This window comes from Perissodus microlepis, chromosome 19 (assembly GCF_051167445.1).
Source record: "Perissodus microlepis isolate ML-2025 ecotype Zambia chromosome 19, ASM5116744v1, whole genome shotgun sequence".
NCBI lineage: Eukaryota > Metazoa > Chordata > Actinopteri > Cichliformes > Cichlidae > Perissodus > Perissodus microlepis.
In genome coordinates, this window is record NC_140479.1 from 11,159,713 (window position 1) to 11,182,055 (window position 22,343).

At 39.6% G+C, this 22,343-nt stretch overlaps 1 protein-coding gene across 1 annotated transcript; it reads right to left on the reverse strand.

Moving 5' to 3' along the window:
- Nucleotides 1–6,528: 6,528 nt before the first annotated feature.
- c9orf72 (C9orf72-SMCR8 complex subunit) lies at nucleotides 6,529–21,789 on the reverse strand. Its single transcript, XM_084914849.1, has 10 exons — nucleotides 21,590–21,789; nucleotides 20,395–20,874; nucleotides 19,777–19,872; nucleotides 19,167–19,231; nucleotides 18,541–18,613; nucleotides 17,031–17,147; nucleotides 15,698–15,933; nucleotides 13,797–13,854; nucleotides 12,561–12,670; nucleotides 6,529–7,648 (listed from the first exon to the last, which is right to left on the reverse strand). Exons 2-10 carry the CDS (start codon nucleotides 20,839–20,841, stop codon nucleotides 7,462–7,464), a joined length of 1,389 nt encoding a protein of 462 aa, XP_084770975.1. The 5' UTR covers nucleotides 20,842–20,874; nucleotides 21,590–21,789; the 3' UTR covers nucleotides 6,529–7,461.
- Between the last annotated feature and the right edge of the window lie 554 nt (nucleotides 21,790–22,343).

The window sequence follows — 22,343 nt, forward strand, 5'->3', positions numbered from 1 at the left end:
CCGTCACGGAGGAGACTGCGGAGTCTCCAGGCCAGGACCAGCAGACTGAAGGACAGCTTCATCCATCAGGCTGTCAGGAAGCTTAACTCCCTTCCGATTCTGCCCCCTCTCCCCTCTTCTCCTTCACGGTCTCACTGAACTCTGTCACACACACTCACACACACACACACACTCTCTGACTTCACTCACTGGCCTGCACCAGTTACCAGTCACTTTGTGGAGCATTGGACTGCCATTATCTCATAAGACTTTGTTGTTATACTATCTCTTACCGTATATTACTAAATCTCCATTTGCACTATTTGCTTATTTGCACTACTCTGCCTGGTTTACACTCAATGTCATTTATCCTTACTTGAATATTGTATATTGTATATTGCATAGCTTTCTTGTTATACGTAAAATTGTATTGTATTTATTTAAATTTTTATTTTTAATTATTTTATTTGCATTTTTTAATCACTCTCTTATATTTAAATGTTCATTTGCTATTTCACCTAGGGTTTGAGAGTAACGAAATTTCTATTCTCTGTATGTCCTGTACATGTGGCAGAATTGACAAATAAAGTTGACTTGACTTGACTTGATAAAATCGATATACCGTAACATAAAAATTACTTCATGCATTAAAATAATACACACATTACTCTGTGAGTTGCTAGAGTATTAAACAAAGAGCACATACTGATCAGAGATGCTTATATTTTTCATAAATGATGACTTTATTTTTGTCGGTTTCGGATTAGTTTTCATTATCTTGCATTTGTTCTTCATTTTTTAATCACTACAACAACAACAACAACAACAACAACAACAATAATAATAATAATAATAATAATAATAATAATACAATATTGAATTTAATGTATTTTTATTTTTCCAGTTGACTAGTCCTCTGTTTTTGTGAACTATAACTTGAACATCACTCTTCACGGATGGTACCTACCTTCAAGCTGTTCAGTGCACTTAAATATGCACTGAACCTCCTGCTAATTCAGTTTAGTTGCACAGATTGCTTCAGAATGCCACGAAACATATACTCAGGTATCATGTATTTGCAATATTAACTACACTTCTTGCACTATGTTGTTTCCTTCTGTAATCTGGGCTCTACCTTCTTGCACTAAAAAGCACTTTAAAGTTAGGTACACTGATACACCGCACTGCTTCTAGGGAGTGATGTGTTACACGCTTTGTTGTGTGTTGTTGGCAACAATTGGCAGACAATTTCCTATCAGCTGTGTTGTTGATATGACTACAATCAACTTGAATTTACCTTTAACAGCATTGCTTGTGTTTTTAGTCATTATTATGACTAAAACATTTGAACATTGTTAGATGGTTATAAACAGGTATAGTGCACTGCCCGCTGAGTGCAGGCTATTCCAGAGAAGTAATACTTTATTTCCTGGCATCTCATCAAAACAGAACGTGTAACGTGTAGGCTGATCACGTCAAGACTTCAACACTATACATTCAGCCTGTCCCACAATCTTAATTTGATGTTCTGGTTGAAGAAATTCTTTCTAAATTATATTACAGTGTGTTGAGCAGCACAGCTTCTCTATGCTAATTCTGTGTCTTGGGGATGGTGAAATATTTTAGTCAAAATAATTATAACAACTTCATATTTATTCTTCCAGACCTTTCAACAATTCTCTTTGTTAGATTTGTAAATGATCCCAAAATGGTTTTATAACATTTTTCTGTTACAAACTTACAAAAGTATGTTTAAAGTAAGACCTTCTCTAAGAATATATGTAATTTTCTGCCAAGTTGTTATATTAACTTTGGATATTTTTGCTCTTATAGACTATGGCAATATCTGCACAGTAGAAAATGACTGACCTTTGAGCAGTTTGGGGATGTTGTAAGAAAAATATTGCAAAAGCAAGTAGCAGGTAGTTCACATGATGAAGAGCTAGTTTAAATGATTATACTGTTTCCCCTTCTTTGTATCTGCAGTCCAGAGCTTGAAAGCTAAACTGTAGGCACTAGAAGAGTATTCTGATCTCTGTATCTCTGAATTTTGAAAAGGGAGAATTCAATTTAGTGTGATGAATTTTTGTTTTTATGTTTTTATGTATTTAACCTTTCTTGTATTGTATAGCTTTATGTACCCTGTCCAGGGACTCTGAATGTGAATTAGAAGGTCTGAACAAATCTGCCAAGTTCACATGTTAGATTTTTATACCAATGTTCATTATGTGTCAGACAGTCTATGTGTTTAGCAGATTGTTTATAAAGTAGTTATAATATAAATTAGAACAATTCAAAAATTTAATCACTTTATTCAAATACATTTGCTTCTGTAGGGATCATGAATATTATTCAAAATTTCATGGCAAAATAAAATCATTTTGTAGCGAAGTATTTTGAAATATTGACAGTTTCCATTCCCATAACTAAACCGTGCTAGTCTTCACTTCTTGTGTTATGGTTCTTGGAGAATTACTTCCTCCATTTTAACCAATATTATGAAATTGTTAATAATATTTGAACCTTAAGTTGATGAAAATGCTTCTAGCCTGGGAGCCATAACAACAATAATAAAAAAAAAAAAAATACTAAAAGAGATGAACAAGAAGCAATTTCAATTCAATTCAATTCAATTTTATTTATATAGCGCCAAATCACAACAAAAGTCGCCTCAAGGCGCTTCATAGATACAGAGAAAAACCCAACAATCATATGACCCCCTATGAGCAAGCACTTTGGCGACAGTGGGAAGGAAAAACTCCCTTTTAACAGGAAGAAACCTCCGGCAGAACCAGGCTCAGGGAGGGGCGGCCATCTGCTGCGACCGGTTGGGGTGAGAGAAGGAAGACAGGATAAAAGACATGCTGTGGAAGAGAGACAGAGGTTAATAACAGATATGATTCAATGCAGAGAGGTCTATTAATACATAGTGAGTGAGAAAGGTGACTGGAAAGGAAAAACTCAATGCATCTTGGGAATCCCCCGGCAGCCTACGTCTATTGCAGCATAACTAAGGGAGGATTCAGGGTCACCTGGTCCAGCCCTAACTATATGCTTTAGCAAAAAGGAAAGTTTTAAGCCTAATCTTAAAAGTAGAGATAGTTTCTGTCTCCCGAATCCAAACTGGAAGCTGGTTCCACAGAAGAGGGGCCTGGAAACTGAAGGCTCTGCCTCCCATTCTACTTTTAAATACTCTAGGAACAACAAGTAGGCCTGCAGAGCGAGAGCGAAGTGCTCTAATAGGGTGATATGGTACTACAAGGTCATTAAGATAAGATGGGGCCTGATTATTTAAGACCTTGTATGTGAGGAGCAGGATTTTGAATTCAATTCTGGATTTAACAGGAAGCCAATGAAGGGAAGCCAAAACAGGAGAAATATGCTCTCTCCTTCTAGTCCCTGTCAGTACTCTTGCTGCAGCATTTTGGATTAGCTGAAGGCTTTTCAGTGAGTTTTTTGGACATCCTAATAATAATGAATTACAGTAGTCCAGCCTGGAAGTAATAAATGCATGAACTAGTTTTTCAGCGTCACTCTGAGACAGGATATTTCTAATTTTAGAGATGTTGCGCAAATGGAAGAAAGCAGTCTTACATATTTGTTTAATATGTGCGTTGAAGGACATGTCCTGGTCAAAAATGACTCCAAGGTTCCTCACAGCGTTACTGGAGGCCAAGGTAATGCCATCCAGAGTATGAATCTGGTTAGATACCATATTTCTAAGATTTTCAGGACCGAGTACAATAACCTCAGTTTTATCTGAATTAAGAAGCAGAAAGTTAGCGGCCATCCAGGTCTTTATGTCTTTAAGACATTCCTGCAGTTTAACTAATTGGTGTGTGTTATCTGGCTTCATGGACAGATAGAGCTGGGTGTCATCTGCATAGCAGTGAAAATGTATGCTATGTCTTCTAATGATGCTGCCTAAGGGAAGCATGTATAATGTAAACAGAATTGGTCCTAGCACTGAACCCTGTGGAACTCCATAATTAACCTCAGTGTGTGAAGAGGACTCTCCATTTACATGCACAAATTGGAGTCTATTAGATAGATATGATACAAACCACTGCAGTGCAGTACCTGTAATACCTACAGCATGTTCTAATCGCTCTAATAGGATATTATGGTCGACAGTATCGAACGCTGCACTGAGGTCTGATTCCTGGTTTGATTCCTGTTATATTAAAAAATAAAATAAAAATTCAAAAACACCAGAAAACAGTACAGGCCACAACTCTTTGTTATCTCCAGGAATTGCCAGAACTCTTGGGTACTGTTTAATGTAAGAGGATGTTGTCAAGCTCTCCTCCAGTCACAACAACAAAGCCTCCCCAAAGAACACGTGGGAGTCGCTTTACCGCAAAGCTTGCAAACATCAGGTTCAAAGCTCTTCCCTGCCAATCAAGCCCTTCCCACAAGACCAGCCTATTTTTTGCCGTAGCTTTAACGGAACCCGCATCTCACACAAATCCCTTTTCCTGTCTTGTGAGTGTTATTTCACCTGAATTCCTGAAGGATGTCCGTGGTATAGCAGCTACAAATACTCTATTAGTAATTAACAGCTCCTTCACTTTTGCTTCATTACCCTCTTGTTTTTAAACATGCAGCAGTTCAAGGCTCTCTAGAGGACACGTAATTAGACTTTTCTTGCATGAGGCAATTACAGAAAGGCTATGAACTTCAAAATTGTCTTTTTTTTCCTCCAATGGTTTACAAAAAGCAGGTTTTTTATTTTTAAAGATGGTCCAATCTAAAAGAGCTGCAGTTAGCTTACGAAGGCCTCCACTTCAGGCCTCATTCTCTGACACCATTGAGCAGTTTTGCATTATTCAAATGTCATTAATGTTATTCAGCAAAAACATCTTGAAACACACAGAGGCAGCTCTCACACTGGCCCACTGGTGTTTACTGTATCCGCTTGATTGATCAGCTATGTGTATTCTCAGGGTCTTAGGTCCGGTGTGGCTCTCTTTGCATACTGAAGACCTCCTCTCGGTCTCATCAGAGTATCAGATTTCATTGTGAACACTTTGCCTGATATTATAACTTGGATTTATTAACCACTTCATCTCAGGAAATTAATTACTGACTGGCTAAAGTACACTTGGCACACTCAGTTACATCGAGGACTCGTGTTCATCAGCCAATCAAACTGAGCTTGCCAGTAAAAATCATAGTGATGTTTGGGAGCACTTCCAAAAGCACAGTTGTAAAACTTGCTGATGAGAGAGAGGCCCCAGCTATCAATGGTGCATATACATTCCCAATAGATGGGATTGCACTCTCAGCTATATTCAGCTTTGCTTTAAACAAAACAATGATGCACACATTTGGAAACGATCTAAAAACAAGTACAGCTGCAAGCTCATTGGTCATAATCCAATATTTTAATGGTGCCAGCATATCCGGGGCCGTAATACTTTGCAAGACATTTCATTACTATCCATCCAATAATGCCAAGAACTGCAAATGTTCTACTTTCCAGCAGAAACTGAGGCAAAGTCAATAAATGAAAAGTATGACAAAAAGGGCCCAAAGTGGAAGAGGCTCCTGCAGGAACGATACCTCCTGCAGTACACAGCACTGTCGCCTCGCGGTCCTGAGTTTGAATCTGCAGGTCAGCTGGGGGCTTTCTATGTTGAGTTTGCACGTTCGTTTTATGTCTGCGTGGCTTCTTTCTGCGTATTCGAGCTTCCTCCCACAGTCCAAAAACATGCCTCGTTAACTGGTGAATCTAAATTGGCTGTAGGTGTGAACATGATCATTAATGCTTTTGGTCGTTCTGTATTGGCCCTGTGATGGACTTCAGCAAATGCTTCAGCGTGTACCCTGCCTCGTGCCCAAAGCTGTGATAGACTGAAGGCCCCCACACCCTATGTCCCTGAAATTGATACATGGTTAAGAAAGGTAATAATTGGACCCTGCAGATTGTTATTTTTTTTTTAAATTATCACGTCTGCTGCTGCACACTATCCTACCAAAACAGAACCGGCTCTGCACATGCACCAGCTTCATCTCCTGGGAACACCAGGTGTTTGCACACTATTTTGTGAAATTCCACACTAAAGCTTATGGGATATATATGTCTGGCAGATATTAGTAGTTGCCTGGCACAGCATAGCTAAGAGAAGCACCGAGCTTATGATGAGAAGCTGATAAAGTCCTCTGCAAGAACAGACACCTTAAAAAGCTTCAGCTTCAGATTTTTAACCAGTCAGTTGTAGAAGAGTTTAACTTCTTTGCCTCTTTAAATGTTAATATCAAATAGAAAATGAAAATGATAAGCTAATCATTGTGAAATACATTTGGACATAAATACACATTTGCAAAATTAACCAAAAGTATTGAAATAAAAACTGCTGGAACTCATTAATGCTGTTTTTGTTAAGAAGCATGAAAAACGATTTGACTACCTGAAACATCTCAGCTTTTAAACCTTATGTTATTGTCAAAATATGAAGTTGAATCAGCCTTTACTATCAGGGACCTTCAGCTTTCAGACCTTAATTTTTGAGGAACTTGGAAGGGCAAAGATTTACAACCAGATACTTCTTTGTTTGTTATTACTGTTTTTATTATTCATGAACTAATGTACACAAGTTAATGTACAATTAGACAAATAAAAAAAGAATTCCAATTTGCAAGTACAAAGAAAGTTTAAGATTAAAAATATAATAAAAATGTAATATGGCGCAACATCGAGTAAGCTTATTACAGAGCCACGCAAACAAGATTTTAAGACCACAGCAAATTTAGGGTTGCAGTAAAGCTGGGCATTTCCAACAATCCAATAACTAGGCAGTTACTGTGGAAGGAAATAAAAAAAATCTATTTTACATACAACTGGGAAATGCATTCAGTAATGGCAACTAAACACACACATTGAGTCTGTCAGGAGGGATAACGAGGAGATTTAATTTACAGTGCTTTTGTCTTTGTCCATACTGAAATATGGGCGCCTTGAGTACATAACCTTTCTGTAAAGTCAGGCAATCGACACCGCTCACATTAATTGAACAAAGATAATTAAAAAAAGAAAAAAGGCAAGTGTCAGAGGTTCAAAGGTCAGCGGAGGTTGTTGCACGATGCAGGCAGGGAAGAAACGAATAACTCATGTTTGAATAAATATCATTTTAAATTAAATTGTAAACATCCCGGTGGACACCTAAGCCAATTCTAACAATAACTTAATGCAGATCCTCTATTAAAAGAAGGATGAGAAAACACTAATACTCCATCCTACAGAGAAACAGCCTACTGAAAACATACTGACAGTATTCTTGATCAAGATAATATAACACAAGTTTAATAGTGATGGCTCATAACAGCAGCAACAATCAGTCTGATAAAGGCGTAAAAGGAAGGTGAAGACTACTTCTTTCAGTAAAGCAGAAACAGACACAGCACATGATGGTAGCCTTGCATCAACGCGCATGCTTTCATGTAACAAAGTCACCAACCTAAAACGATACAAAGTGCGAGTTAAAAGCTCGTGAGTACATCTCGCTCCTGCATGCTCGTGTAGAACGGTTTCCCGAACACAAACGAGTGAAGTCCGGCCCTCAGCTTCTCAGCGAAGGCCATCACGATGTTCAGGTCTCCCTCCACCATCAGATCCAGGTCCGTCTTTAAGTTGCGCAAAGACCGAAATGGCTTCTTCCCTTTTTGCCTGCGGAGAGAGACGCGGACACGTTGAAGTATAATGCAACTGTTAACCTATAAAACTCAGGGTCGGGGGACTTGCATTAGCATTTAGTCGGGCTGCAGCTGTGCACAGGAATGCCATGCCATGATGAATTATGTATGCAGCTAAAGCACGCTACCTGAGCATAAACAGCCTTGTCAAGGCACCTGTAAAATAGTATGCCCTTAGACCTCAGGCTGTCGACGGCACCATAAACAAGACCGGTTTTATGCTTTCACACGAGCCCACAAATAATGGTTTTGCTTGTGTAGTTAGTGCTGTCTCTGGAGTGAGATATGTTTGGGCGGTTTTTATGCATTGGAAGGAGTAGGCTTCAAAATAATTCATTTGGACTCAGTTTAAGCATTTTGGACAGGAGGGGAGCAAAAATAAAAGTAATGATTTGTAGAAGCAACGGGAGTTGGGGAAGGTCTGTCAACTGTTGTGGAGCACAGAAGGAGATGAGTCAAGCCCAGATGGAGCGATGACCAGGTCACCACCGGGTGGGAGGCATGAAACAATTCAGCGAGCCTGAGGAATATGGTGGACTTTAGAGTCTGAAGAGTATGAATTGAAGGGCTTAAGAAGGCGCTTCTGGACACGAACCAGAGATGGGTAAAATAAGCCTGATGGGATCAGTGTGTGACTGGACATACAATTATGTCCCCTTTTATTTATTTATTTTCTTAACCAAGCAAAAGGGGGAGGCAATTAAAGCATATAGTGAGCATAAAGCTTCAGTACTGGTTTCAAACACGCGCTGCCTTAATTAAAGCTTTAGTATGGAACGAGGCCACCATAAGCCACCAGGTCACCTTGCAAACCTGGACAAGTGTCACATTTCTGTGCCCGGGAGGTAACAGAGATATGAGAAATTATTTTCAGGGATCAAATGGCGATCATAAAAACATCATTTAGTGTTTTGATGATGATGAGAGGAAAATGCAATTTCCAGAGCCCTTTCAGAAGTTTCAGAAATTATTTTCCTCTCTTTATTAATAAATCATGTTCTTTTAAAACACATTCTGCAGAGAAAAGCCAATGCTAATATCGGAAAGGCTGGCACAAGCAAGCATTCAGTATTCTTTCTGATAAATTACTTCTTCAGCAGAAGAAAAAAGATCCGCACACATATCTCTACTAACCGCCCCCAGCAGACACATATGTGCAGATGTCATAAAAAAATTTTCATTCACCATTTTTCGCACTCTTGTGTGGCAGCACTTAAAATTTGTGTCTTCAAGGGTGTAAAGAGTAGTACACCGCAGGAATCTTTGGTTTCTAAATGCATAGGATGTATTCTATTCATGTTTCAGCCCTCTTTGTCACAGTTTGTTGGATCTGCATTAAAGCTCTGATGCACTATATTCAAGGAAGGGCACAAATTGCCTCAAAAGTGAATCAATCTTTTTTTCTTCTTCAGCTGAGCTATCACAATGTAAACACATTTTACTGCTGCTTAACTACAGGACAAACATGTTCTCCACCGCATACAGGCACACTATTTGAAGATATCGGGTAAAAATGGAAGAAGGGAACTTATTCAAACTCATCAGTGTTCAGCAGCTTCCAAATAATCTAATTTTCAAAAAGTTGGGCCACTGTTTAAATATAAATGCAGTGAAGTAAATGTGAAGGTACCAGTTATACAGAACAACTTTCCAACTTTTCTGGAAAATAACTGGAAAAGATGAGAAATGTCTAATTCAACACTGATAATAATGTTTTATGTAAAGCAATAAGTGGCTGCTGTTTTAAAGCTGGGCCCAAAAGTGCCTCTAACAGATAACACAGTGGAGAGCTGACTGGAAAGGTGGGGAAAGAGAGCGGGGGAAGACATGTAGCAAAGGGTCGCGGGTTGAAATCAAGGCCAGGCCACTGCATTTGGTCTTTGTAGCCTATGGTCGCCGGCTCATGCTGTGAGCTAAACTGGCGCCCAGTCCTCACACACTTCTATCATAGACAGTACAAACGATGTAGTACAAAGTTCTGGGTTTGAAAACTGCCTTAAACCTGCATTTTTTCAGGCCAATAGAGGGTGACTCCTCTGGTTTCCAAAAACAGCCCCCAAAATAAAACTTCAAATTGTATAAAAATCAGAAAACATTCTTGAGCTCCTTTAAATATTTTCCTGATGACTTTATGCACTCAGTTGTTTCAGGTCAGACTGAATAAAACATGAAGTTCATTTAGTAAATTACAGTCATTAGAAGTGTCAGAAGCAGAAGCAGCAAAAGGCTCATTGCCCCGAGGTGCAGGACCGAGTGCTACAGGAGATCTTTTCAGCCTGTGGCTATTAAGACTACTTAACTCCTCCCCATCCTGTAGGGGGGACATTTATAAACAGTTTGAAACTCATCATGTGCTCAACAGTACTTTACACTGTTTAGACCATTTCATCTGTTCTTTACAGGATAGGTGGATTACACCATTATCTCATTTTTTCTGCTTTTTGCCATCTCTTACCTCCATCTGCTGCTAACAGCATCAATATTATGAAAATTCTGTCACTTTCTGCCCATTTACACCACTAGTCACGCATTTGAGATACAGCACATTTTTATATTTCCACTTTTTAATCTGCCTCTTGTTTTTAACCGTCCTTTCTATTTATATTTTACAGCTTTTATTTAAAAAGGCACAAAAATTGTCCTCAGGATGAGTAAAGTTCTTATCACATTTCTTCTTATTAGCAATGTAGGGTTATCCAGAGTAGCAACTTGTCACAAGTCATTAGCCAATAAGAGTGCATTTTCACATGCAGATGCATCCTTAGTTTTAAAAACTCGTCTCACAAACAAGATGGCGACAGTGAAAATGCTCAGCTTGAAGCGTCACATCGCAGTGGATACGGCCATCTTTCAATATTTAAATACCAAACTTTATGAGGCAGAAATAGGTGGGTTTACAGCATGGTACAAAAATATATAAATAAAAGTAACAATAACGGCCTTTATATGACAACAGTAAACTATACAGGAGTTAGCTTAAAATTAAAAGGCTTAAAGATTACAGTATTAGGAGGCCTGAAAGCTTTGCGGAGCAGGCAGGCTGCCCACAGCTGTATTCGTGGCATCTTTTGGAGCATTTTTAACCAACTATCAGACAAACAGTGTTGCCTATTTTCTAGTCCAAAAAGTCTGTGCTCTGTGTTTGTTGAGCAAAATTTCAATTAACAGGTGTCTGTGTCATTGCTGTGCACACGTACGGTTTGTGGATGCTCACGCCCAACACGCATGGGCCAACAGACCAGTCAGCAACCATCTAGCAACTACTGGTCGAGAGGCAACAATCATTACTCCTTGAGTGGTTGGCAAGTGGTTGCCGGGTGTTGCAACAAAACGAATTGCTAGGCATAGAGACCAGTCAGTGATCCCCTGGCTTCAGTTGCTAGCAGGTCGCCATAGTCGCCAGTAGTTTACAGGCAAGACGCCGACTTGTCTGCAAACACTAATCATACACTCGCATCATTTAGCCGCAGTTAAACTTGGAGAAAGTGCCACGCAAACTGGAAACGGAAAACATTTGTCTGCAAAGTAAAACTTGTGCCTTGGTTGACGATATGACACAACTCATAAGTTTCCAGTCCGCAGACAAGCTTCATCTTCATTACATGCAATTCACAAACTATTGGATGATCTGTCACTGCTGCTACAGCCATCCTTTATACAGACTCTATGAACAAAACAGAATGGCAGATTATGAAAACAGATTACTAGTGACTATGTTATTAAAACATAATCTCCATGTTCTATCAGTCCTGGGGAAAGGATAGCAGCTGTTAAGGAAGGTTTTCTGATGTCACTAGTACAGCTTCATGTGTGTTAAACGTTGCGAATACACATTAGGAAGATAAGCACTCTTAGGTAGAAGGCTGCAAAATACATTATTTTGACTAGCATCTGGTATCCCCTGAAAGCTGGGGATATATATTGCTGCCTGTTGTAGAATAACAATATGCAGATGAGTTCTAGATGTAATCGCTTAAGCCAACAGCAGCAATGTTTGCGCTTTCTGCTCATGGGCAAAAGGGTGAACGTAATGCATAATAGAAAAAATCCCTCCAAAAGCAGCACTTTGGGGAAAACAAGCACTCAGACCTATAGATTCCTTGGGAAATGCATCACAGCCTGCTTGGTGAGACCAGTGTGAAGGATGACTCATCTGATCACAGGAGTTTTTTGCCTCCTGCTCAGCAGAACAGTGTCTGTATTCTTTGCACTACTTCTCCTGCAAAGAGCCAACCCCCATGTTCCCCTGACCTTATGTTCCACTCTGCGCGTTTCTTGACACACTCCTCTTCATCTTGATTTAAGTGTAGGCTTACACCTGCAGTCAGCTGAATCTGAGCTGTCTATATTCCTGTGTTTTTCCAATCTAACATCACCGATAAAGGGACACTTCTCCTCCTGTATAGTTTTGGTTTAGTACTCTGAGAGTGTGGGCTCATCGTGGTACCGTCTCTCCTCTCCCACTGTCCATCTACCCGATCATGCCCTGAGACTGGTTTCAATTGGGTCCTCACTAAAACTCATCAAATGTTTCGTAGATCCTAATTATCCACTTTCTGGTAATTTGTCCCTCCAAGCTTGCTGCACCCTCACTACTGCACAGCAAAACCCTGGAGACAACAATAACTGAAACTACTATTTTGATAACAGGGCTTTAGGGTACTTCTTGCTGTGTGCTTTATGGATGCCCAGCGGTGATGGTGGGTCAAAGCAAGGTCAGCAGCTAGAATGCAAAGTCGAATCAAAAACAATGGCTGAAAACAAGGAAATCATCAGCTCTCCTTTTGGGGATTTTCTTGAATCTTCCTGTGGTGCAGTGTCTTTGACTGCCACACGGTAATCTCTTTTCTTATTTGGATTAAAGACTTATTAGTGACAGCTCTTACGTTTCGTCCTCGATGTACTTGAGCAGAGTGAGGGCCTTCCTGTGGAGCAGCAGCAGAAACTGGGCCAGATAGGTGCTCCGCAGGGACAGGCCTGGCTTCAGCATGAACACCTGGGTACGAGACAGGATGTCAATTAGTAGTCGGAGCCGCGGCTCTACTGGAAGAAGAGCAGAATAATACACTCCTCCCTTCCTTTGTGCTAACCTTGAGAAACAATCATGCTGTTGCTACCGTCTTGGGGGGAGATTCCTAACAACAGCAACAGCTCTAAGATGGCTCTCGGGTGAACAAATGATGGGGTGTGACCACTTTGCTTTCAAATATTAGCCGTAAAGCCAGGCACACATCTGATCTGGATTTTCTCACCAGCTATGACAGTGACTCGACCACTTTTAACTTCACAATAATACACACAGCAGTAAAATTACAACTATGCTCTGGTGGTTGCATGCAGCCATCTGTGAGTGAAGCTGTGGCATAGATGCAAAAATATCTTCTAATTGGTGATTACACAACAACCCTCTAAAAACCAGCAACTCAGTGATTAGAAAACAAGTATTAATTAATAGCATACACCGTAAATCTGCTTCAGCATCACTTTTGCTAATTATAAGTTTGAGTCAATGACTGTTCTGTTCTGTTTTCATGCTCATGAACTGAAATGCTTGAACATTTCTGTCTCAAATCTAATTAAAACTGAACCCAATTTTTTCTGTGTTAATTTTTTATTTAAAAAAAAAATAAAAAAAGACTGTGTGTAATGTTAAATACACCGATATTTTAAGTAGATGCCATATACAAATCTCCTACACAACAGCTGGAGAGTGAAAGCTGAATTTTCATCTTTATGTGAGTCAGAGCTGACTGTGAGTCAACAATCAGATGACACATACCTGCAAAAACATGTGATTTATTTAAGCAATTACAGGAAAGATTTTGCAGACTGGCTCATATAACAATCAGTCACAAATGAGTTCATCTTAGGAAAGATAAAGCACGGAGCAATGTATACGGTCACCGAAAATCATTTCATGCCACAGAAGCCTTTTCTTATTTGATCAATATTTCTATTTTATTTTAAATGACAGCAAAGAGAGGACTGCTTTTCTGCATTTAATTATGACATTACTAATGGGGCTACTATATCAATACGTCACGAAGACAGACATCTTTAATATCTTCATCTTAAAGCAGTTTATATATAATGAGAGATGATTTTTTTTGTTAGATTCTTACCTCAATTATGAATGACTTGACCAAAGTGTCTTTATGCATGACGTCTTGAAATATATTCCTAAGAAAAAGAGCACAGAGGTTATCGCATTAGTGCTTTTCATTTTAGAGGTTTTTAAGTATACAGGGAGTGCAGAATTATTAGGCAAGTTGTATTTTTGAGGAATAATTTTATTATTGAACAACAACCATGTTCTCAATGAACCCAAAAAACTCATTAATATCAAAGCTGAATGTTTTTGGAAGTAGTTTTTAGTTTGTTTTTAGTTTTAGCTATTTTAGGGGGATATCTGTGTGTGCAGGTGACTATTACTGTGCATAATTATTAGGCAACTTAACAAAAAACAAATATATACCCATTTCAATGATTTATTTTTACCAGTGAAACCAATATAACATCTCCACATTCACAAATATACATTTCTGACATTCAAAGACAAAACAAAAACAAATCAGCGACCAATATAGCCACCTTTCTTTGCAAGGACACTCAAAAGCCTGCCATCCATGGATTCTGTCAGTGTTTTGATCTGTTCACCATCAACATTGCGTGCAGCAGCAACCACAGCCTCCCAGACACTGTTCAGAGAGGTGTACTGTTTTCCCTCCTTGTAAATCTCACATTTGATGATGGACCACAGGTTCTCAATGGGGTTCAGATCAGGTGAACAAGGAGGCCATGTCATTAGTTTTTCTTCTTTTATACCCTTTCTTGCCAGCCACGCTGTGGAGTACTTGGACGCGTGTGATGGAGCATTGTCCTGCATGAAAATCATGTTTTTCTTGAAGGATGCAGACTTCTTCCTGTACCACTGCTTGAAGGTGTCTTCCAGAAACTGGCAGTAGGACTGGGAGTTGAGCTTGACTCCATCCTCAACCCGAAAAGGCCCCACAAGCTCATCTTTGATGATACCAGCCCAAACCAGTACTCCACCTCCACCTTGCTGGCGTCTGAGTCGGACTGGAGCTCTCTGCCCTTTACCAATCCAGCCACGGGCCCATCCATCTGGCCCATCAAGACTCACTCTCATTTCATCAGTCCATAAAACCTTAGAAAAATCAGTCTTGAGATATTTCTTGGCCCAGTCTTGACGTTTCAGCTTGTGTGTCTTGTTCAGTGGTGGTCGTCTTTCAGCCTTTCTTACCTTGGCCATGTCTCTGAGTATTGCACACCTTGTGCTTTTGGGCACTCCAGTGATGTTGCAGCTCTGAAATATGGCCAAACTGGTGGCAAGTGGCATCTTGGCAGCTGCACGCTTGACTTTTCTCAGTTCATGGGCAGTTATTTGGCGCCTTGTTTTTTCCACACGCTTCTTGCGACCCTGTTGACTATTTTGAATGAAACGCTTGATTGTTCGATGATCACGCTTCAGAAGCTTTGCAATTTTGAGACTGCTGCATCCCTCTGCAAGATATCTCACTATTTTTGACTTTTCTGAGCCTGTCAAGTCCTTCTTTTGACCCATTTTGCCAAAGGAAAGGATGTTGCCTAATAATTACGCACACCTGATATACGGTGTTGATGTCATTAGACCACACCCCTTCTCATTACAGAGATGCACATCACCTAATATGCTTAATTGGTAGTAGGCTTTCGAGCCTATACAGCTTGGAGTAAGACAACATGCATGAAGAGGATGATGTGGACAAAATACTCATTTGCCTAATAATTCTGCACTCCCTGTAGTGTAAGGAAGCTTCAACTTAAATGTTACATCCTTGTTTTCACACAAGCCCTGAACATTTATAGTTGTCACCAAAAGGAGCATGTAAGAATGCAAATCTATGACGCAATGGTAGTGGGAATTAAACTGTCTTTATATTACAGAGCTGGCAGGTTCAAGCTTATATGATGCTTAACTGAGTACATCTGAAAAAACACAACATATATGAGTATCACTTACAGGTCAGGTGTAAAGGTTTCGTCAGTGTGAATGACTGTATCTGGAGGAATGTCATCCTCACAATCAGTCTTCCAAAGTGCGCTTAGCTCAGAACGCATGTAGCGCCGCTGGTTGTATGTGTGTTCGTGGCACGGCGGCATCTGTTTCACTGTGTTGATGTCCACGTCGATGTGTGTGGTCGGGTAGGGCGAGTAGAGTACCTGGCGGAAGGGCAGAACAAAGCTGCCGGTCGAGTCCTAAGAATGGAAAAAAGGTGAAAGAGTTGCTCGTGTTTGCACCTGTGAGCACAAAAGCTAAACTCAGTGCTTGCAAAAAATTTTATATTAGAAATTCTGATGCACATAAAAGTCAACATCTTCATATCATATCCATAGATACAACATGCAGAACAGCTTTAATACATAATTTAACATTTAGAAACACAGAAGCTTTAGTCGTTTTTCTCTCGGTCAGTTTCAGTAATGTATAAGATGCAGATTTTGCATTTGCTCTACAATATACATTAGCAACCCTCCATGACTTTATGACTATGATGGTTTTTGCATTTTTTTAAACTTTCTGTACATTAAAAAATGAGCACAAAACGGCTTTAAAATGTGTAGACGCCTTTAACTTTAATCTTTTCCATGGACTATCATAAAAGCAGATCATTGCCAAGTACTTATTTTTATTTTTGGACTTGAATAGCTCTGCACAATTCACATTTCAAAATAATCCTCATTAATCTCATGCTAAGACTTTCTGCAGTCCCTCAGTTCATCCTCTGTCAGAAACAAACCATCGTAGCGCTTCTTTAATCGTCTTCTTTCCTTTAAAGCCAGCTTTTTCTGATTGACACAAAACAACAAATTGAAACAGCAGGTGGGTGGTACACCTGATATACCTGAGATGACCATATTTGGAATTGTCACTGACATATAGATCCGATAGCAGAGAAAAAGTCTAAAAAAATGAATGTTTAGAGTCTAAAACTTTAATTTTATAGCTTACAGAGAAGCTAAACAATTTCAATTATAAATGAAATATTTAAGTAAAGGCTTCTTTTTGAATATGTTCTTTCATAACCTAAAATTGTGTCTGTCACAATTATGACCAAATATGTAGCTTCTCCATGTTTTGCTTTGCATGGTCACACTGGTTGTATGTTTCAAAGCAGATGAATCTCATGCAGTGTAAAGGGAAAGTCTTATTGAATTATGTCCCTGATATGAAAAAGAAATTAGGTCAGAGCAACAAACAAGGGCGACATCAAATCAGCAGACAAAACAAAACAATAGCCAGATCCTAATTCTAACCACAGTGTACTGTATAATGAGAAAGAGCTGGTGGCTACCTTCAGCAGACCCTGAACAAACAGGCCAGTGTCATACTTGAAGGAGTCGTCGGCCCTGCAGAGGCGAGAGCACTTCCTCTCAGCCGGAGTGAGAAAGAGGCAGAGAGTCCGCACAATCTGTAAAAGACGGCCAGATTTATCAACCCACAGTCTGACTTTCTAACTAATGAGGCCTGAAGATAACCGGGTCTGATTATTTACTGAAGAATTTATGCAACAAAAGCTTTATCTTTATTTAATTGGTGTTCAGTTTGGGCCTCGAGACAAGAAACCTACAAATTAATGCAGTGCGTGCTTTTGATATTCACTGGGAAAAACTGGAGCTGCTGTATTTGTGCACCACTAATCTTTCTTTAAATCAGATACCTGGAGATTTAAAGTGGTTTTTCAAACACACAGTAGGGAGAAAGTTTTCATACTTTAAGTTTTTCCACACTTTGTTTCACTTTTGAATCAATTCACTTAAAAAAAAAAAAAAAGACTCTTCTTCTTGCCAGAATTGTTCAAGCTCACCTAGGTTGGATGATGAGTGCACAGCCATTTTCAGCACTCCCAAGAGATGCTTTTATGCTGCAGGTCAGTCTTGAAATGTAAACCTCTGAGGGGAACTCTGGATCAGGTTTCTCTGAATTTGTCTGCCTGCGTCTTTCCTCTATCCCAACTATTCTCAACGTCCATATTTATAGAGAAACCATCCACACAATAAGACGCTCCTACCACATTTGACAATAATAATGAGGTGACGCTCAGCATCTGCACAGTTTAGTCTTCATTTCATTAAACTAGATGATTTTGTTTCTTATGGTCTCAGAATCAAGTAGTAGCTGAGTGCTACCTTCATAATGGTTTTCATTTAGTAAAGCTCTCTCTTCTCAACAAAGCACAGCCAGATCTCAGTTACAGAGATCATTAGTTTCTCGGTTACCTTCTGACCAAGACCCTTTGTTCTTTATAGTCGAGTTTGGCTCAATGGCCAGATTTGAGAAGACTGTCATGGTCACAAACCTCTACCAATGAATAACAAAAGAACGATAGAAGCGAAAGCGCACTTGGTTCCTTTTAATGTTGCAGAAACAGCCTTGTACCCCCTGAAATCTCTAAGTTGATACAATGCTTTCTCACACATCATCTTGACCTCTCTAGATAACTGCGAGCCTCCCTACTTGACTCCAATTGAGCTGTAAAAGCATCTCAAGGACGACTGATAGATTTTAGGAGTCACACCGCAATAACAGTTTTTGAAGTGTTTTGCAGAGACTGACGAGGGGAAAAAATAAAACGCAGGCTCATTTTCAGATGAGTATGAAACACAGGAAGATGAGGAAAACTTGAAAGAGTCTGAAAAGAGCAGACTTGAAGCAGTAACCCGACTGAAAATCAAAATACTGATGCGAAACTAAAAGAAGTGCAAGAGGGGCTCATTAACAAACAAACATAACAACAAGCTTCAAAACATTTAAAATTATGCAGATGCTGCGTCTGTGTGGAGCCACTAATCCAGCACATTTACCTTGTTTATTTTCTCCGGGTTGCTTCCAACCACGATTGAACAGCCACACGTCTGCAGATGAGAGCTGATGGCCCTGAAACACAGAGACAACATCATGCAGATTAGCACCAATTAGCTTCATTAGAATTCTTCTAATTAGAAACGAAAAGTTTTTAGGAATAACAACTGAGACTAAGGAACGGCATCCCTCCCCGCTAAAAATATGAGGCCTTAAACCTTTTGACTCATCAGTTTCAGCTCACATTCCAGCCTTTTTGAATAGACTTGTTTGATTGCTCATAAAAAAGGATTACTTCTAAACCTGAGATTATTTCAAGTAATACACAGTGAGTGTGTTCTTTCTTAAAGCCTGAGCTACAAATATCAGATCCCAGCAAATAAGTTCCACTTTCCAGATGCTCTGTCGTCGTCACAGCTAATCCTGTTCAACTCTGAGCAATTTGGCGCTTCATTGCTAGAATGGACTTTGTAGACTCTCAACACTAAAGAGCGATTAAGCTTTTCGTCCTTTCTCAGGAGATAACTTCAGCTAAGTGAAGAGCCATTACTCATCATTTGAAGGTTGATGGGTGTTAAATGGGCATTGTTCATCATCTGTCTCCATTTGCCTGTACCGGATTGCTTACTTGTGTAGGAAATCCTCGTGGCAGCTGTCCCCGATGTCATCATCATTTAGCACCGTGTCTTTTATCTGCTCAGCAGGAGCGAAACAAATGAGTCATTTTAAAAATTGGCCTACAACAAAGACAAAAGTGCTGACGGGCATTTCTGCAAGGCATTGTAATGAAAGTGAAGAGTTGAAAAAAAAAAAAAAAAAAAAGAAAGTGAAAGATTCTGGGGAGCTTCTTTGTACTTTTGCATTTGCTTCATTTGCATATTAAAAGGGAGCAAATGTGTTGAATCACACTGGGTGGTAATCTAGGCAGGGAGAGAACCTTGTTTAGTTAAACCTCTTGGAAATAGAAGCCATTTGAACAAGAAAAACCACAGAAAGACAAATACTTTCCTCATGTTTTGTCAATAAATTTCACTTGTTGGAATTCAAGCTCCTTTCAGTTACTGGCAACATGATATAGGATAAAATACTACTGGCTCTGTCTTGATTTTGTTATTTAAATGTCATTTAATGATGCCAACAATGCCAACCAGTTTTTCTAATGCAAAATGAATGACATCTTTCACTGTCTCTTAGTTACTGTGCAGTTGGTATTAATAGACTGAAAAATTGTTACTTACATCTATATCTTCTTGTACACTATGTGTCTTCATAGAGGTCAGCAGCTCCATGATAGGGACAATTTCTAAGCTTAGCACTGAGATGATATTGTAACCCTAAAATTAACAGAACAAAAGGAGAGAAATGAACAAGAAGTATCCAACCTACATAGAAAGACACACAAGGTTAAAAATCTGACTTTTAGTACTTTATCAGTGCATTCAGTATTCCAGGAAACCTCAAAGCTCTAAAAACAGCAAGTGCATCAGCCAAAAGAAAGGTCCTACTAACTGAATGTTTACTCCAGTGATGCATTTTAAAGCCGTTTTTTTTCTCTCCCAGTTACTGGTGTGTTAAATCATTCTATCCAATGCTATTATTACTTGTTCACTGGCTTCCCCTGTAGGATCCCTCAGACCTAATTAGCTGAGCAACCCCTCTGTGTTCGGAGGATACAATTTTATTATTCTGGCAATGTTACTGAAATCCCAAATGGGTACAACAAATGTGACAGATAAGTTAATACTCCTTTAAATGTAATAATTAAAGCTGAAAGGCAGGTTTTATGAGTGTAAAGAATAATAATTTGCCTATTATTCAGTGCACACTAAGGCCAAATGCCTGTAAGTCAAGGCTACCTTCTGCATCCAAATGCGTCCCTTGCGGATAACGTGCTTCAGCCTCTCCACACAGATGGTGTGCAGGGGGAGGTAGAAGGACAGCTCTGTTTGAGGCAGAATAATGGACAAGGCACATGTGTTCTTGTCCCCCTTGAGCTCGCCATCAAAGATGAGCGATACGATGATGACGCCCTTTTCTGCCAGCACAAAGAACTTCACGTCCACGGCACCGCACTCTGCGCTACGCAGAATCTCCCCATTGAGTGTGTGATTAGCCAAAAATGTTACTTCTCCATCGCTGAGGAACATCAACTGGTCACCCTTTGGTACCCAGATGTGGCGCACCCGTGGTCCCAGAATATTGTCCCAGTAGGCAAAGGTGGCAGCCAGAAGCGGGCATTCTCCCTCTACCGCTACTTCAGACTTTGCCACAGCAGGTGATTGAGGTGGACAGCCGGAAGACATTGGACAGGTCTTCAAGGATCACTTATAATTAACCTGAAACATAGAAACCCCTTTGTTTATGTTACAAGTACAGGACAAAAAAAGTGTGAGTGGAAATGAAACTGATTTGTTTGCACTTCACAGACCAGCCCCAAAGCAACTTCTGCTTCTCTGACAAATGTCGAAAGTAAAAAAGATGTTTTCTACAGGCATTCATGAAAACAGTAAAAAGAAGGGGTCATTTCGTATTCAGATTTCAGGCACACTACACACACGTTACAAGCTCACTCAAAAAAAGCCTCTGAGACTTTCTGGTCTTCTGTGAAGTTCGGATTGTACAGCTTACACTTGGATTTAATTTCAGAGAAAACATTCGTTCTCATATAGCCAACTTATCCCACCAAATAAAGAATTATATTGATTACAGGCACGCCGAATTTACAAGAAATGTCAGCTTATTCGAGGCTTGAGGTTATTACTTTGCCAGATAGTTGTACATTTCAAAAGCAATCAAATTTACATTTAAATTAAAAGCTTTTAAAACAGAGTTTGGCGTCTAATAGTTACAGCAATTTAAAAAGAACGTAAACAACCTTATACTTCAGACGCACATATTGTAATCTCCACGTAAATTTTGACTGGAAGTTAATATGTGTAACTTTAAGAATAAGAGAGTAAGAAACGAAATGCAGGTAATGTTTATTCGATTATAGGCTAACTAAAGCTAACCCGCTAACTAGCGTGAGCCAACGACATCAATACAACTTACTTTTTCGGTGTTTTGGATGTTGAAAACGCCAAACCACAGCGGTTCCAGAAGATAGAGGTTCAGTGTTAATGAAAAGTCATTGCATTTTTGCCTGTTGGTGCCATAGCTTACATTAACTACGATTAGCCAGTTGCAGCTTGGCTGCAATTTTGTTATGATCGTTAGCACACTTCCTACTACGTCAGGCTTACGTCATTGGTAGGGGTAAACGACGACCTCTAGCGACCGGTACATGGCAGTGTACAGCGAGTCAATGATGTCATTTTTATTCCAGGCTGCTACCTTCAGAAAATTTGTTATTTTAATTCATTTACATGGAGCCTGGTCATACAAATGGATGTAGCTGCGGGCCCCACACATTGTGTTTGCCTTTTAATTTCATCCTCCAAGGCTAATGCTGACTATAAATAATGGTTACTGACTCCTTCTTTTCTCCCTTTAGAATAGAATAGAATAGAATGCCTTTATTGTCACTATACAGTTGTACAATGAGATACAGAGCATCTCCTACTCAGTGTAAACATGCTGGGGGGGGGGGGGGGGGTACAGTTCTGCAGCGCTATGTACATATGGACAGTATTAACATAGGGAAAAACATATATATTGTGGCGGACCACCAGGTGGCTCCACTCACACCCAAGTTGAAGGGAAGTGCTGGGGTGGAGATTTTGGCGCTTACTTTATGTGAGGTTCTGAGAGTCAGTGAATAAAGTTGGAGTGAGACACTGAGACCTCTCCTGTCGTTATTACATAC